The sequence below is a fragment of the Argiope bruennichi genome, chromosome 3 (assembly GCF_947563725.1).
Source record: "Argiope bruennichi chromosome 3, qqArgBrue1.1, whole genome shotgun sequence".
NCBI classification, from domain to species: Eukaryota; Metazoa; Arthropoda; class Arachnida; order Araneae; family Araneidae; genus Argiope; species Argiope bruennichi.
The window spans coordinates 91,896,596-91,914,984 of NC_079153.1; the positions used below are offsets into that span (position 1 = coordinate 91,896,596).

At 24.5% G+C, this 18,389-nt stretch overlaps 1 protein-coding gene across 2 annotated transcripts; it reads left to right on the top strand.

Annotated features, from left to right (window-relative positions):
* The first annotated feature begins 242 nt into the window (after window positions 1-242).
* On the top strand, window positions 243-18,142 carry LOC129963308 (diacylglycerol O-acyltransferase 1-like). 2 transcript variants are annotated; one of them, XM_056077598.1, is made up of 16 exons: window positions 243-613; window positions 1,583-1,670; window positions 2,128-2,168; window positions 2,268-2,353; window positions 2,446-2,498; window positions 3,474-3,576; window positions 4,894-4,911; window positions 6,255-6,407; window positions 8,020-8,091; window positions 8,204-8,307; window positions 8,411-8,491; window positions 10,027-10,071; window positions 10,453-10,565; window positions 12,094-12,247; window positions 12,738-12,800; window positions 13,543-18,142. In XM_056077598.1, exons 1-16 carry the CDS (start codon window positions 495-497, stop codon window positions 13,684-13,686), a joined length of 1,437 nt encoding a protein of 478 aa, XP_055933573.1. In that variant the 5' UTR covers window positions 243-494; the 3' UTR covers window positions 13,687-18,142. The 2 variants fall into 2 exon arrangements, with proteins under 2 accessions (XP_055933573.1, XP_055933574.1); XM_056077599.1 differs by lacking the exon at window positions 4,894-4,911 and having other exon boundaries at window positions 248-613.
* Window positions 18,143-18,389: the final 247 nt, after the last annotated feature.

Sequence of the window (18,389 nt, forward strand, 5' to 3'; positions counted from 1 at the left end):
TCTTTTACACTCGAAAGTATAAAAAAAAATTATTGCTATTTATTTCCCTAGAAACCGGTTTTATTATATTGTTTTGCAATAATTTATAAAGTGATTCGAAAACCCAAGTAATTTTCATCACAGGCAAGAATACTATGCTTTCATTTCATCCGAAATCATTGTTAAGGAAGTAGACGTTTAAGATAGCGAATTTCTATTTAAATATGGAATAAAATTTGACATGAAATTAAAAATATTGACAGACATCTATTTATGATTAGATAAAATCTCTTATCGAAAAATAAGATAATTTCCTATTGTTTTTGATCATAACTGTAACGAGTCTGTTTACTATCCTCCCTAAATGATCAAACGAGATATTTAATTCAGTATGGGGTATCACCCTTGACAGCATGAGCTGAACCTGACAGTTGTCAAAATCTTCCATATTTCGTGATATAATATTTTCCTTGAATTGTGTATGTCCATTATTTTAGAGGTAGTTTTTTCAGAAGATGGAGAAAAACGAAAATAATAAACCCAGGGTACGTCGTACGAAAAGTGTGAGCGTTGCTCAAGTTGATGGAGAAACTAGAAAAGAGCACAGATTACGAGCTATTCAGCCTGATAAACCGTAAGTGATTTCTGAAAAAATATTTTTTAATGTCAAAATTTTGTATGAAACAGTAAGTTTTATTTCTTAAAAAATGCAAAAAAAAAAAAAAAAAAAAAAAAAAACGGATTTTGCATCATTATTTTTATAGGATTATCTTTTAAATTCTAGCATTTTGAATGCGAAATGTATTTAAGTTAAGTAACACTATAGAATAATATTTTAATTGCATTTTCCGTAATTGCAAAAATTTTTTAATGTAAGTTTTGTTAGGAAAGGCAAAATTATTTGTCATCAGACTATCCTGATGACAAAGAATTTTGTGTTAAAAATCTATTAAATTTATTCCTGAGTTGTAAACTTTTTTTTACCTGCGCTCTCATTGTTCTTTAAAGTGAGCTGTTTTGACATATTAGTATTGTTTATATAGAAAATTATTTGCTTTTTCTATTCTTCATATCTGAAACTACCATTGTGATAAATAACATAGTTCATCTTTTTAGAAGATAACGATAGTAAATGTTTAAAATTAGCATCATACACTACATAACATAAATTTATCCAAATATATTCATGCATTAAAAATTAAAAAAAAATTGACATAAATAAACATTATTTATGACATAACATTAAATTTAAAGAAATGACGAAAGTTTTTAAGTTTAATTTCATATTGTATCCATTATTAAACCTTTTCTGTAACATATGATTTATTGAAATCATGAAGATAATGAATATGTTAAAATGGTGTATATATATATATATATATATATATTATCAAATTAATGTTATAAGAAAGAACAAATAATATATACGTATGAATGAAGAAGCATATATAGAAAAGCATTATATTCATATATCTTTTTTTTTATAGATACTATTTTAAAAGGGCTTATTACATAATACAATTCCATTTTTTATGATGCATTAAGTGATAAAAATCCATTTGAATAGTAATTACTCTCTCTTTTTTTTTTTTTTTTCTCCTAGTGTTCATCTATGTAGAGACTCTTTACTTAGTTCTTCCAGTGGGTACACAAACTACAGAGGTTTTCTGAATTTGTGCATCATATTACTGGTAATTTTTTATATGGCATATTTTTTACCATTTGTCATCATCTATGGCAAATGACATTTTTAGCTCTTCCTAAGGTTACTGTTATATAAACGATTGTTTTTTAAATAGTTATTTTGAATTGTAAGTTTTACTTAATTTTAAATTCTATTATTTGGTATGCTGAATAAGAAAGAAAAATCTAAATGTTTTCTTCATTCTTGATGGATATAACTCTGGTAATTTTTATTTAGAAAAAAGCAGAGTTAAATTAAATATCTTTATGTAAATAGTAGGTTTTTCAAGGAATGTTTCAATGTATATTTTCTTTTGCTCTTATTTTTAGACAAAATAAAAATGACTGTTATAAAAATACAATTTTCTTTTTATTTTATTTAGGTCCTTAAGAATGCAATATTTTTTATGTATATTTAAAAAATTTGATATATTTTTGTGGTTTATAATTATTTAATATTTACAGGTCCTATCAAATGCCAGGCTTGTCTTAGAAAATATAATCAAGTAAGAACATTTTTGTTTATTTTCTAATGATCCAGGCATATTATTAAAATAAATTTTTTCTTGTAATTTTATTTTAACTCTACTTATTTTTCTGTTAAGGTATGGAATCCTCATTGACCCTATACAGTGGTTTAAAGTATTTGTTCTCAATCCTACCCATTCTCCTTCTGTTCTTATACTTTTAGGTAATATATATTTTCTTATGGATTATTTTCCTTTTAAAGATGATTTATGAATGTTTCCCGAGTTATTTATGAATGTTTTATTATTTTTTCAGGTTTACTTGTAATTCCTTCAATATCTTTGGGTATTGAGAAACTATTGGCAAAAGTAAGTAATAATTTGAGCTATTAATTGAGATTATGAAATAAAATTATCTTTCAAATATAACATACATTTACATATAAGATATATTTACATATATTTGAAATATAATATACATTTATTGATATTATGAATTTTTTTCATTGACCAGCTGATGCTCTTCTTATGTTATAAATCTGTTTTAAAGGGATTTTTAAAGTAATCAAAATGTTATGGTGTAGATTTCAGAATAACCCGTATCTACTTCTTATGAATCTTCCTTGATATTGTTAGAATGTTTCAAATAAAATTCCTCTGTTCAATCTATTCTACTTTCTTAAACATTGTGCCTATGCATAGTAAATATATTTGGCTATTACATATTTAAATTTATAGAAAAATTTGGAAAAAAAATTATTAAAAAATGCCATATTATAATTCATATTGCAGTATTTAATTTTCATAAATATTAGTTTATTGTAAAACTTTATCTTGAGTAATACTCTAGACAAATTTCCATGAAAATAATCTACTAAAATCTAAATACAGATAATTATCTAATTAGGTAAGGAAAAACTAAGCATTCACATAGTTAAATTGTTTATTCTGATCATAAATGTATATATGGATTTGAACCCATAGTTTGACACTATATATTTCTATTTTTGCCAGATTATTCAATAATATAAGAGTAAATAATCAAAGATGTTATAAAGTTGAATGTCTTCATTAAAGTACTTCAAATAAATTTCTTTGTCAATCTTTGGCTTGTGCTTCAACGACCTATTTTACTAAGAGATTGTGAGTTAAGACCTATTTTTTAAGATAATGCATTATTCACACTTTCCTAGTTTAATTGCCTTTTGTGTTGGAATAAACCGTTGAAAATTATTTTGTTGAAATGTTTTATTTTGTTCCTTCAAAATTTATGAGATTAAAATTTTGAAACCTGTGCTTAGGTAATTCATTATTCTAAGTGTTTTCTTTATTGTTTTTGTTTAGGGCATTATAAGTGAAAATTTTGGTCTTTTTTGCATCATAATTTTAGTGACTGCTGAAGTTCTATGCCCACCTGTCGTAGTTTATTCCACAGATTGCCATGCAGGTAATTATGAATCCTAAAATTGAGTAATTAAATTTTGTGTTTGTCATTTGAGAAGAACTGTTTATAAGTTTGTGCCTTTTTTTTGGTACATATAGAGGTAATTTATTCCTTTTCTTATTTGCTACATATAAACGGATAGCTTGCAAATAACACGATTTTCAAGCTTCTAATATTTCATAGATTATAATTAGTAATGTAATACTTTTAAGATACTATCCTTGGCTTAAAATTAAAGAAAGTTTCTATACAGTGTATCACAAAAAAAAGTTATCATATTACTTAAGAAAAATATGTTTTTTTTGTATCATGCAATTTATTTCCAAGTTTAAAATTAACTATATGAATATATTTCTTTTGTTCTTAGTTTATATTTATAAATTGAACTAAGTTCAAAAGAAATCGTCATTATCTTGCATCACTATAATTTACAGACATTGCTATTATGCACCATGAAAATATAAAATTTTGCATATTTAAACTAATTTTTTCTAGAGTTTTGGCACGTCCTTTTCAATGGCTGTTTTCTATTCATAAACAATTATAGGTTTTGTGCTTTATGCTTTATTCGTAAGAAAATTTCTCAAGAGAAAATCTAGCATTGGGAGTCACATTGCTCCAATTAAATTATTTTTCAAACTCCTGATTTTTTTTGCATTTCACCAAATACACTCATAAAATTTAATTTTTCCTTTATTGACTATTTTCATTAAGAGATGCACTATATATTCTTCTAACTCTTGCAGTATAATGGATGCAATTTTTCGGCATTCTTTACTTAAATATATGACCTGGTGAAGTGCTGTTTTCAGCAGTAGGTAATACATTTCCAATTCTTTTCCTTTCATGTCTGTGTTACTTTTGATCTTCTGGAATGTTGTTTGTGAACATTTTGAACATTTCTATCTATTTCAATCATATCTCTATATTCATCTCTGTTATGCTGAATCTACTTGCTAGATCAGTGTGAATTTTTTTTTCAAAATGACTTTGCAATTTCAATGCATTTTCTCAATTTCAATTACCACTTTAACTTTTAAGTTTTGTGGAATTTTTAAAACTTGGATTGTTATTTTTCAATCATTAAAACTGAGTTTCAGTGTTTCAGCAGTAAAAGTATGATAATATTTTTTTGTGCCACCCTGTATAAAAACAGGGGCTGAAATTTTTTTGCATTTACTACCACTAGCAATAAAATAAAATAACCTTTATTTAAATTTTGCTATTAGAGTGTGTTATATGGTTTCCAATTAAAATGAAAGTTGCAATTTACTGATTTTAAAGAATAATTTAGTGAGAATATGAATTCATTCCTTTCAGATCGACTTAGTTGTGTGGGTGAGTTGTTTCGGGATCAAACGAGGTGGTGGCTCTTACTGTTCGTAACCTCTGTTTAACTCTAATGCATGCTCAGCATTTATGTTTTTGATTTTATAACTTAACTATTTTAATAGTGATAATTTTTTGCTAAAACTGTGCTATTTGAAAGTTTTTTTCATAGTCTGTTTATGATATGATAGAAAAAGAATGTGTTTTTAGTACTTAATAAAAAAGATACAGGGAAGCACAGATTTTTTCTTGTCCATTTGGATTTATACAATATTAACTCATTAACACCCAATGTTCTGTTAAAATTAAGGTTTCATTGATATAATTAAACATAATGTATTCTTTTGCTTTATCTAAGAAGTCAGTATGTATTTCTTAATATCTGAGCAATTTTATATTGGCATACCACCTATTTGCATGATTTTGAAATTTATTTTTGATTTATTTTCAAAATAATGTAAACAGTTTGAAAATCTGATTTTTGATATTTTATTAATTTTAAAACCCTTATAATAAAGCTAAAGTAATTTTGTTATTGATTTTTTTAAACATTTTTTAAAAAAATTTATTTTTGGACTTAACATTTTTTTTTTTTTAGCTTTTGTATTTTTAATGTAAAAAAATTGTTGAAATCTTTACTTTAAATTAGTTGGGTGTTAATGGGTTAGAATTATTTCATGAAGAAAAACTCTTTGTGCTTTTAAAAGAGTTAACAAACGTCATTTTTTTAAATTTTGCAAGAGGAAGGAAAAAAGCCAAAGTTTTTTGCAATAACAAAAAAATATGGCAAAATATTTTTCACATATGATATGAATAAAAAGCAATTGCATATGGTGTAGAGATGTGGGAAATTCCTATGTATTCTTAGCTACCAAAAAAATTCAGCTTTTACTTGTAAAATTTAAAAAATTAAGGTAGTTGGTTTTTCTTAATAATCAAAAATTTATTGCATTTAAAATGCATGTCCTCTTTTTACTTGATAAGCAACAATTTGCTGCAGTAAAATGCATGTCCTTCTCTATTTGCTCGAATCTTTAGCTTGCATGTGCATGTTAAAAACAAATGTTTTTTCTTAGGATTTATTTGGATCATTATTTTTTAATGTTAATATAAGTTGCATGATTAAAACATTATTGCTCCATATGTTTTGTATGCAAGATACTAAAATAATAACAATAAAGAATGATTTTAAGGAGCATAATTTAATTCAGTGTTAACTTTTAAATTTTTTGTGATTACTAGTAAATGGATAAATAAAATAATTCATAATAAGAAAAATGTGATTATCATTTTTAAGGTTTTATTTTATTTTTGAAATATATCTTCTGGCTAAATTTTATTTGCTTTAACAGTTGCTGCATCAATTGTTATGGGATATGTCAGCATTGTGTTTTTGAAATTGATATCTTACCACATGGTGAATTATTGGTGCAGAACAAATCATTCTGATCCATATAGGAGATTAAGAAGACGCAGCGTTTCTTCTGAAAGACAAAGGCACAGAGGTAAAGAAATTTAAACTATTTCTATACATGTTTTCAAACTATTGCAATAATTTTAAATCAATATGATGGCTGACCTAATATCTTTTACAGTACACTAAATGATTTAAATAATATTAAAAAAACTTTTTCATCGTATAAACTATATTTATTAGTGTAAAAGATATATGAATTATTATAATATGTAGCTCATAAAATGTACTCACATGTAAATGTTAAGATTGTTAACACATTGATTACATTTTTCTTCAAGATCTTATTTCTATACAAAACCCTTATTTTCGGAACAAATTTTAATACTTTGATTGTATGTTGAGTTAGCTTATTTTCTACTATTATTTTTACAGATCAAAGTTATTAATATTTCATATTAGATCAAATTATGAATATTTCTTAGGATTGGAGATAAAATAAGTACTAAATTAAATATGATTGAATTTTTTTAAAAGATGAAATTTCTCTGTCTTATGCTATGGCATGAAATCTTTACTTCTTGTTTACCGAAAACAGGATTTGATTATCTCTGAAATGTTGGAATAGACCATTACATTCCTACAGTTTCAAATCAGTTTTATTATTTGGATATCTTTTGAAATTTGGAAAATTAACATGCTATTTTTTAGAATTATTGAGCAGTATAAGAGTTTTTTTTTTAATTATTACTTATTCTACAATTGCATATTCTTCCCAATACAATTTAAAAGTTTTGTTTGAATATGCATATTAATTTTGGAGTCATTATTTTATGTTGATGAAAATTTTATAACCTAAGCCAACCCTAGTCTCAAACTTGAGTAATAAGACAAAAAGTAAGGTGTAAGCTCATTATAATTTATCCTGCCAATTCAGGCAGTGTACTTATAATAATGTTGTCTCATTATGAATATGAATATATCATAAGTGTTAAAAAGATTTGTAGTTTAAAAAGAAAGGCTGTTTTTTGATGTTAATTTTAGAAGTAGATTATTATTTGCCATCTTGGTTTTATGTCACAATTTTTCAAACCTTTATAATTTATAAAACCTGAATAAATGGATAAAATTCTTGTATATAATTTTTTAAATTCAGTTTTAATTTGGATCTTTTTAAATTTTATATTTAACATTTGATTCTTTATCTGGAGTATCTAATTATATCTGTATAAATATCTTTTAAATGTTGTATATAGTGTTTAAATATTTAATTTTGTTCACATGTTTGCATTTTTCATTAACTATTTAAACTATTATCTAGTTAAATGGCCATTCAATATCATTTGATGGGGGAAAAATCAGATTGACAACATTAATTTCAGAAAATTGTTTAGATGATATATATCAGGTTATGATATCTTTATGATATCAGGTTAACAAAAGGTACAAATGTCACTTTCCCATTGAGCTTACTAAAATTTATACTAGTTGGAATTTGTTGGTGCAAGACTGAAGAAACTTTTGGGCGATGAAAGGGAAACATTCATAATTGCTCTAAAATATTGTTTTAAAATACAATTAAGTAGTAAGCATTATTTTCTTTCTGATTACTTATTATTTTATTACAAATTTCCTGTATGAAAGAACTTTTAATAATTGTTTTGTTATTTTTCCTCATTTAAAACTTTTTTTTCTGCCTACAGATGATCAAAGTATTGGTAACAATGTTCATGGACCAGAACTTGTCACTTATCCAAATAATCTGAATTTTAAAGGTAATCCATTGTATTTAAAATATGATTATTATTTGAAAAACTTTTATTCAATCTTAATATAAGTATGAATGTGAATTAACTTAGTAAGCGAGCGTGCTGTAATTTCTTCCAGATATATACTACTTTTTATTTGCACCAACTCTGTGTTACGAGTTAAATTTTCCACGCTCGTCTCGAATTCGAAAAAGATTTCTGATAAAGCGAGTTTTAGAAATGGTAAGTCTTGGCATAAACATCTTTAACAAAGAAAATGGTTCAATTTTTAAATATTATAGTATTCATACAATAGTAACTTACTAAATTTTGCTATTTTTCTTAGATATTCCTTATTCAGCTTATTTTGTGTTTGATTCAACAGTGGATTGTTCCAACAATTAATAATTCTCTTAAACCATTAGAAGTGAGTATTTTATTACTTTTTAATACTAAAACAGGATATGAATTGTTATTAATATCACGTTTCTTAATCTGATTTTAATTTGTGGTTAGAAAAATTATTTTCATTCTTTTAATTGGTATTCATCATTACAACTCGATTCCTTTTATCTCCTGGCAAAAAGTAATTAAAAACCATTTACTTCTATATGTTGAAGATCTTGTCTTACATATATAAAAGCATTGTGATTATTTAAGAAGTTTATTTTCATTATTAAACTTATCTTAATAATTAAAATAAAAACTGTATATTTATTCCTCATTTGTAATCTCTTGTCAAAAGAAAAGAAAGAGAGAGAGAGAGAGAGAGAAAAAAAAAAGAGAATGTATGTCTGTGTGCATTTATTGAATAAGTTTTATTAATATGTGCTTTAGAATGTGAGAATGCATATAGTGGAGAAATTTTAATTATAAATTAAACAAACTGCTCTCATTTTTCTACAATAACTCTCTAAAATATGTTTGCAGTGAACATTATTGTTAAGTTTTAAAATTTATCTTTTTAATGATGTCAGTTTACTTGTATACATTTTTTTCTGTATTTTGTAATTTTTTGAAACAAATCCCCCCCATGAGTATCAACAATAATTTCATTGTTGCTATCAATATGAAACTTTCATTGTTAAATCATGTAATTTTCTTCCATTATTGAAAGCTTCCATTATTGAAAGGAAAAAAAAAATTAATTTTTGAGGAATCTGCGAATACATTATTACAAAAACCATTTGCTATGTGAAATAGATTATCTAGATTCTTATTGTTTAAATGGGTTCGTATATTAAAACAATAAGACAGATTTGAGGATATTAAAATAACATGATTTTAATGGCTTTCAGAATTTAATTCTTAAAAATGTTTTATTTGGAGAATCATAAATATAAGTTATGCAGAAGAAAATCATTTAAAATTAAAAATAGACATTATTCCTTTTGAAGCTACTGGTCACCAAAGAAAAAGGCAAAGTTTTAAATATAAGCAAGAAGACAATTACATTTTATTTATATTATATAGTGCACAATTGTGGTTTTGGATACAGTATTTACATGTAGCTATGAAGAAACTAATACATATATTTCTATTGGATCAGTTTTTTTTTAACAATTGCATTACATTTCAATTGCTTGGTTCTTATTATTTTAATTATTTTTGTGGATGACTAAAACAATAAGTTTTTAAAACAAACAACTTGCAAATTTTAATATCTGAAATAATTTGCTTGTAGATTTTAAGAACATATATTAATGAATACAAAGTCTTACTTAGTAGTTGAACAGTCAGACTAGATAAGCTTTTATAATTTCCTGAAGAATTTAACTAAACAAATTTAAAAACATCTCATATTTTTCTTATAATTGTTTCAGTTGATTTTATTATTAAATAAAATTTTAAATAATTGTATAATTAAAAATCTGTTGTCATTTTTATATTTATTATCATACGAATCATTAACTTTATCATTTACCTTATATAAAGCATATAATGAAAGATTCTGTCTTTTAGGAAATGGACTATTCCAGAATGCTGGAAAGATTATTAAAGTTAGCTGTAAGTTGATTTTGTTATAAATAGTAATACAATTTTTTCTTATCTTCCTTTGTTTTGTAATACTGACAAGAAGAAAATCATTAAATCTTTTTTTTTCTTTCAAAAATACACCTTGAGATAAGCATTGATTTATTTCCAAATATTTCTTTAAGCTTTATTTCTGATTTGTTGTTTTGAATTGGTTTATGCTGTCATTGAAATCAAAGGATAAAATTGTAAATGGGATATAAAAAACAAACAAGCAATCCAAAGGAAATTTGGACAATATTCATTAAAATATTAAAATTTTCTTTAAAAAAATTATAAATCTTTTTTTTATTTGTTTAAATGAAAAAAAATTTGTTTTTTGCAGTTTTATGAAAAATATCATTTAAATTTCAGATACCAAATCATTTTATTTGGCTACTTTTCTTTTATTGGTATTTCCACTCCTCACTTAATGCCGTAGCTGAAATACTAAGGTTTGGTGACAGATATTTTTATAATGATTGGTGGTAAGTATAATTTATGATCTAATTACTTTTTAGTTTTGTTTGAAAGTTGCGGTTTTTGTTCCTACTTAAAATTATTAGTCGTTTCCTTTTCTTTTTTTTTTAATACACATTTAAAATTACGTTCTTCTCCCCAAAACATTTTATTTCTTACGTTCACTAGAGATCGGCTTTCATTCGAGTTTTATGACATTAAATTTATTCAAATTACTGATCTTCCTGTTAATGTGGTATAGCATTTTTTAAAAGGAGTTTCTAATTCAGGCGTCAGTTGAATCATCTGACAAATTATTTCCTTTCATTTGAATTTCTTAAGAATTAATTTTGAGAATTATTAAATTTTAAGACTTAGCAAACAATAAACTTTTTATTAATTTAGATAATTCTATTCAATTTTATTTTTTAAATTGTATATTTTTCTAGCTTGCTTTCAGTGAATATGTTTAGCATACCAAAAATTTAGCAATATTAGCCTTTACAAATAAGATTAATAAAAATATACTTATTACCAAATTGTTTTTCTTGATATGATTACATACTTTAAATATTAAATATTTTAAATAATATTACAGCTTAGCTTTACTACCATTATATTGCTACACAAGTATTCAGTTAAATTTTAAGTATCTATAGTTGTTAATTCTCTTTCATATAATTAAAATAAGGGGAAAAAATGACAATATTAAAAAAATTATTAAAGAATCCCATGTATCTTTATTTTAACTAAGGCAGACCAGATGGGCACAAGTGCCTAGTTTGCCTGGAATTTAATATATTATTAATTATTATCACACATAAGAAATTGCTCAAGTCTCCTTACGTATTAATTTATTTCTCTTCTCTCATAAAAATAAATGCCTTCCAAATAATTGTAAATTTCTTATAATGATGTATTAATGCTCTTAATGTTACATAGCTCAAAAAGTTCTGACTTTTCAAATGTATCTTCCAAATGTACTTAGTTATTCCGATTTCTACAAAACAAGTGAACAGTTCAAAAAGATTTCATCCAATTTAAATGTATATAGTTTACATTAATATCTTATAATTACTGCCATTCAAAACTTCATGTCATAAGGAAGGCTGAGTCACGAGAACTGCATCATCATCCATTTTCCAAGTTGCTTTTGGTGTCAAATTATTTTTTAAAACATCACATCCTAGTATTTGCATAGCAAAATTATTTCAATGACTTGGCTCCATGTGATTTTCTTGTTGATAAACAATTTATTTAAAAAAATAATAAATTTTCCTCTTCTGAAGAAGTGCAATGATGAAGATAAAGGAGATATGCAATCTACCGATAAGGAGAAAAGGTAAAAGGAATCCAAATTTAAATTTTTGAATAAATGATGGCAAAAGTTTGAGGTTGGGCAGGGTACTTATTTAAAAAAAAAAAAAAAGGCATCAAATAAACAAATTCTACTTGTATTCATTCTTCCATAATAAAATAAAACTTAAAACCTTTTAGACATAATAGTATAACCCATATCAAAAAAATATTGTTGGATACATTTTTGTTTGCTTTCAGGAATTCAGAAAACGTTCAATATTTCTGGCGAAACTGGAACATTCCTGTCCACCAGTGGTGTGTGAGACATTTATACATTCCTCTTAGAAATTGGGGCTATTCTAAACAATTTGCTTCAACAGCAGTGTTCTTATTATCTGCTTTTTTTCACGAGGTAACTAAGTTTGTTATTTATTTAAAGATGTTTTGTCTCCAGCTCATAGAAACACTGAATTTCAGTTTTAACATAGAAAGTTATGAATCTGATCTAGGTTAAAATATTTTGGGCGTGTCAAAATTTTAATTTTTTTGGAGGTGTTAAATAGTTGTTGCAAATCATGCGATTAGTTAAAAGCATTTAATTCAAAATGTAAGAAAGCTTCCAAGTTGTATATAATTTTAAGTTTGTTTAGTAAAATGCCTGTTTACATCATTTTGAAATATGATTATTGAAAGTAAATTTTACGAAAGAAAAAAAAGAAGGGGAAAAAAAATGAATATAATTGTTAATTTATGAAAAATGTGATATCAGATGTTTCTATAGTTTAATCTGCTTGTTGAATTTAAATTTGATGCCACTTATAGTTGCAATATGTTAAAAAAAAATGTTTTTTTTTTTTTTTTTTTAATAGTTGTTTAATGCTTTAGTATAATTTCCTTTCCAGTACCTTGTTAGTGTACCTCTGAAGATGTTTAGAGCTTGGGCCTTCTTAGGAATGCTTGGACAAGTAAGTATAAATTTTAAAGTGCATCTAATTTTAAATCCCAGATTATCTTTTGATCTTCATGTTCTAACAAATTCTTGGACGTTATTTTATTAATATTTGAATTGATTTTTATCAAAGTATTTTTATTTTGCTGATTTCTTTTTGCATTTGTTTGGTAATCCTCTAATTCTTATAACTGATTGTAATTTTATTTTCTGATATTAATTGTGGAAAGGGTAATTAATATAGAGTAATTATAAATGGATATTTCAACTTTTCAGGATTTTAATTGCAAACTTTGGAACTTAACCACATATCATTAGTGAACATAATCAATAGATTAACATGACAACCGTGGTAATTTTTAACAATTAATTGCTGGCATTTGGTAACACACAAATACCAAAAACATATTTAGATAATTATTTTAAATAAAAACTGATAGGCAATTGATTATTTACATAAATTCTTATTGAAATAGTTTGTTTAGAAAGCATATTACTTTATCTTTTTCTATTTGAATATCATTATTAGCATACTTGCCCCCTTTTTTTTTAAATAAAAAGATAGTATCCATAAAAATTATGTTATCTAATTGCTTTGAATTATTGGCTTTTGTATCATAATTCAGAATATTTCACTATAATTGCTTCATGCTCCAACTGCTTCAAATTTAATTAACAATACAAATTGTCAAATTTCCATGAATGTTGTGAATTGAAAGTAACTGATTTCTTTTTTTTTTTGGTTTATCTCATTTTAGTTGCCATTTTCAAGGTTTGTTGAAAAATACTTGCACAATCAGTATGGTAATATGGCAGTATGGATCTCTCTAATCATCGGCCAGCCTCTTTGCATACTTATGTATTACCATGATTACTACGTGCTGCATTATCAAAAAGCATAAAATATACAATATTATGTTACAGAGCTTTCATGAATATTGTGATCCAAACATACCTGTCTCATTACTGTATGAAAAGTTGTGTTCCTATAATGTTTGTGGTTCTGTGACTTCAGCAACAATGCTTTGGGTGTTGCCAAAACTGCATTGGTTTTGTGCAGGGTGGTATTTGCTCAGACATCTGACTAATCCTGTTTGGCTGTTTTACATGGCTTAATTTTGTTGAAAAATTGTCACAATTTTTCTTGCATAATCATTCTGTAATTTGATTCTTTTAAAAATACTTTTTATGCCAGATTTTTCTTTATCTTGATTTAATTTAAATAGATAAATTTATTTTGCTTAATGGAAAGGATTTAACAGAAAATTAATGTAAATATTTTTTTTTTTTTATGTTTGTATAATATTCAGATATGCTATATAATTATAATTAGTAGTTGTATAATTAGATGGTGTTTTATTTGTGTTTGTGATAAGTGGTTTATCCAAATTTGTTTTTAAAGATATGGTGCTTTTATTGAGCCAAAGACGATTTTATCATATCAAATTTTGACAACAATTTTTGAATATTTTATTTCTTTCATATCTTGTGTATTTCTGTATGTGTACTGTATCTGTATCTTTGGCATGCTTTTTGTATCTATTATGTTTTGTAATTTTGTATGAATTAATGTTGAAAGTTGTGAATATCTCTCTCATAAAGATTTCTGTGAGAGGAAAATAATAATTTAGACAAATCTTCTATTTGTTCTTCCCTGATTTTTTTACCGACAATTTCCATTTGATTTTCATAAAATATTGTATTGTAAATATTTTTACATTTCTAAATTGTTTTGAGCTTATTTACAAAATAAATTTTCTTTTAAACATTAGAGAATCTTAAATCATAGGTCAGTTATTCCTTCTAACTGATAACAGTATATGATCATATTGCTGTATATAAATGACTTTGCTTTATTATGAAAATATTTAAAATCAAAGGGAAAGTTAATTTATAGTGATTAAGAATAGCTCAATAATGCAGGGTTAAATTACATCATCATCATATAGAATGTGCATGCATTATTATTTTTTTAATAATAAAATGAAAAAATAACTCAATTTTTTTAACAACAACAAAAAATGCCAAATTTATTGTTCAGGATTATTAATGAATGATCTGTAAACCATTTTAGTAATTTTTAAGCATTTAAGCTTTTTTTTTTTATACTTGTGAGGTTTTAGATTAATTGTAAAATATTGAAATTGTTTATAAAAATATTATTCAGATGTCTTTGATGTATGTTAAATGTATGTTAGTTAAATTGTTATATAAAATAAAATGCATTTGAATCTTATTTATCTAAAATTTCACAATAATTTTTCTTTATTGGAATACTTAAAAAATTAAATCTGAATGCATTCTTCAGATATAACCTTGTATTGCAAAATGTTTGTACAGTACATTCTATGGTCATTTATCAATTTTAAAAAAAGTATCTATCCTTTTATATATGTCTTTTACATGATTTTAGATATTTAAGAATAATTGTCAAAATATTCCATTAAGCTGATTAATAAAATTGTGTAAAGATTAAAAAAATCAGGTTTTTACCAGAGTTTCAAATTTTAAGTCAATTTTTGGTATAAATAATTAAATTTATAAAACTAATGTGTATTTGTGTGGTACTGTTGTTGTAAATTACTCTGTTTCCTTAAAAACACGTAATTTGATATTATTATTTCATTTTGAAATTGAATGTTAATAGATTACTTATCAAATTTTCTTACTTGATTATAAAATTTAATTTTATAAAAATGTTTTATATCAAAACATTCCATTTTACTTTTCTTAACTAATGAAATTTACATTTTCTGAATCTGTAAATCTGAATGTTTAATTTTCTTTCTGTGTAAACAGTAAAACTAAGATGATAGTATATTTAGTTCTTGGGTAAATTTGAATATGGATATGTTTCTTGTCTTTGCTTAAAATGGGTTACTGATTCTTTTTTGAATTAATTTTCAGTGTAATATAATTCTTCGTATTATATAAATGATTTAAAAGATCCACATTATTATGCATTGAAAAATATAACAATGCATTAATACCTAAATACAATTTGAATATTGAATTGTTTAAATGCAAGTTGCTTCATCTCATATATTGATGCAATGGTAATAGTACAAATTCGGTCTAGTCGTACATTTTGTTTTATGTGTGAATCCATTAGTTGTCTCATGAAAGAAAAATTAGAAAAGTAAATGAAGTGAGTAATAAACATTTTTCCCTTAATGTAATGGTGTTTCATGGACATTTATCTGAAATATGTACATATTTTTATGTTTATATAATACAAGATTGATTGTAGTTCAGATACATTCAAAATTTTCCATTTTTCTATCTTTTGAAATTTAGAATTTCTCTCCCCCCCCTCAAAATATTAAACTTTATCAGTTGGTAAAGAAATATATAAATGCATTTATTAAAATAATAAACAAACTTAGCTAAATTTAACACTTATTTAAAAATGTTCTAAAATCAAAGGAACAATTATGAATGGAAACCTAAATTTTTTATAATTTGTATTTTTTTTTATTTTTATTTATAAAGTTATTTGAAAAATATTTGCATACATAGAATAATTCGATGGATATTGCTGAAAAGAATTACATATTTATCTTTCATCATTAGATCTTTTATTTAATCTAAATCTACTTTTTAGTGAATCTGAATGTTGAAGATAAAAATTATTTGAGATTAAACTTTTAAGTAAAGATTCCAGTTGAGAATGTCAAGAATTGAAATTTTGGAATTTTGTTGGAGTTCTCATATTGAAGAAAGATTTAACAATGTGGATTTTTTATAATTTAAAATTAGGAAATTGGATTGGATTAACTATTGGATTTTTTATAATTTAAAATTAGGAAAAAACAGCATTTTAGAAATGCCGTTTACAAGGAAGGGTTGACTCAATATTTGAAGACCATTAGGTCACCAATACTGAACGCTGGTATTTTGAAGATTGTTAGACAAATTCAGAAAGTAAAAGTTGAAATAACTACAATTTGATAGATCCAAATAAAATGGATTTTTGTATATTTATCTGTATCATGTTGATACTTCAAATATGTGAAATTTTCATTTTCTGTAATAGTTTTTAGAATTGTTGAAATGATTAGGAAATCATTCCTGATAATATTGTTATTTCTAAAGATGTATAGAATTTAGTACTATTTGTTTGATAAATGTTACTGACAGTTATTGATTTAATGTTAATTGCACATTTTTTTGTACTTGTAGTATAATAATTGCTTTGTGCTGAAATCATAGTTATCTTTTGCTTTTTATTTGTTACTTCTAAATGAATTGACTGTTACCTTGCATATATAATATACACATATTTTCCATAACTTTTGTGTATTAATATGAATTTTGTATTAAACAGTGTAATTTTTCTGGGAGTATCCCTTAAGCTGCTATGTTTTCTACATGTTATTTGTTGAAGTGTTTCATTTAGTATCAATATTAAATATGGCTTTCATTATTAAGTATGGAACTCTGTATAATTTTCTGTCATGTTTTTAGATATATGACATTAGAGCATTATTTAGAATCAAGTGTATTCATATTTTTATTCTTAAGTCGAAAGTATTTTGTTTTGATATAAAAGCTCACATGAACTGCAAGATTAGGTTATGTTTTTACAAAGATTTTTACAAAGTATTTGTTACTTTTCTGTGAATTTGATGCTTAATTTTATATGATAAATGGAACCTATTTATTAAAAGTGATCACAATTTTAAACCAGCAAATCTCAGTAATTTAAAATTAGGTTTATTCAGATTGACTTAATATATTAGAAATCATAGACCATATTATTGATTTTATAGCTTTTCATCATGTACAAATCATTACAAATTTAAATATTTACATTAGATCCTTAAAAAAAAACAAGTTGTCGTTCCTCAGTGTTCTTCCTAACAATGGCACTTGTTTGTTCCTAATTTTTAATTTATTTTTGTTGAATGGCTATGTAATCAACAAACAATTTTAGAATCCCAACCACTTGTTATAAATGCCAAATTTGTTAAGTTTTTAATATTTATAGTGTTGTACTATTAATGTTTTGAGTACTTTTGAATTTGTCTCATATTTAATACAATTAAAAAGTTATAATATTTCACTGTGGAATTTTTATAAAAACAAACATGTTTTATTAAAATAAAATTGTTATTTAAAAAATATGAAAAAAAAAATGTTTTCAATTTTTATGAACTTTATAATGAATATATGTATTTTATACAATTTGTGTTTCCAAAATTCCTACTAATGTTGTGTCTGTATATCTGTCTCAAATACTTTTTTTATTCATTTTTATGAAACTTTTAGAAATATAAATGTTAATGAAATGAGAAGTTGCCAAAATATGTTCATAATTTTCTGTCACAATACTGGAATTGTATTCCAGATGAAATAAATAAAATGCTTAAGGATAATTTTTATTTGGTTTTGTAATTTCTTTGCTCAAATGCATTTGGACAAAAATACTTTGTTTTACTTACTGACTTAGAAATCCATATTTTTTCTGGAGACGCAATGAATATGGCAGGTAATGAAACAATTTTTTTGTGTTTAATTTATATAGCGAATGAAAAAGTTTCCTACAGTGGGTCTCTGTAAAAACACATTAACTTTTGTAATGTCTTAGAAAACAAATTTACAC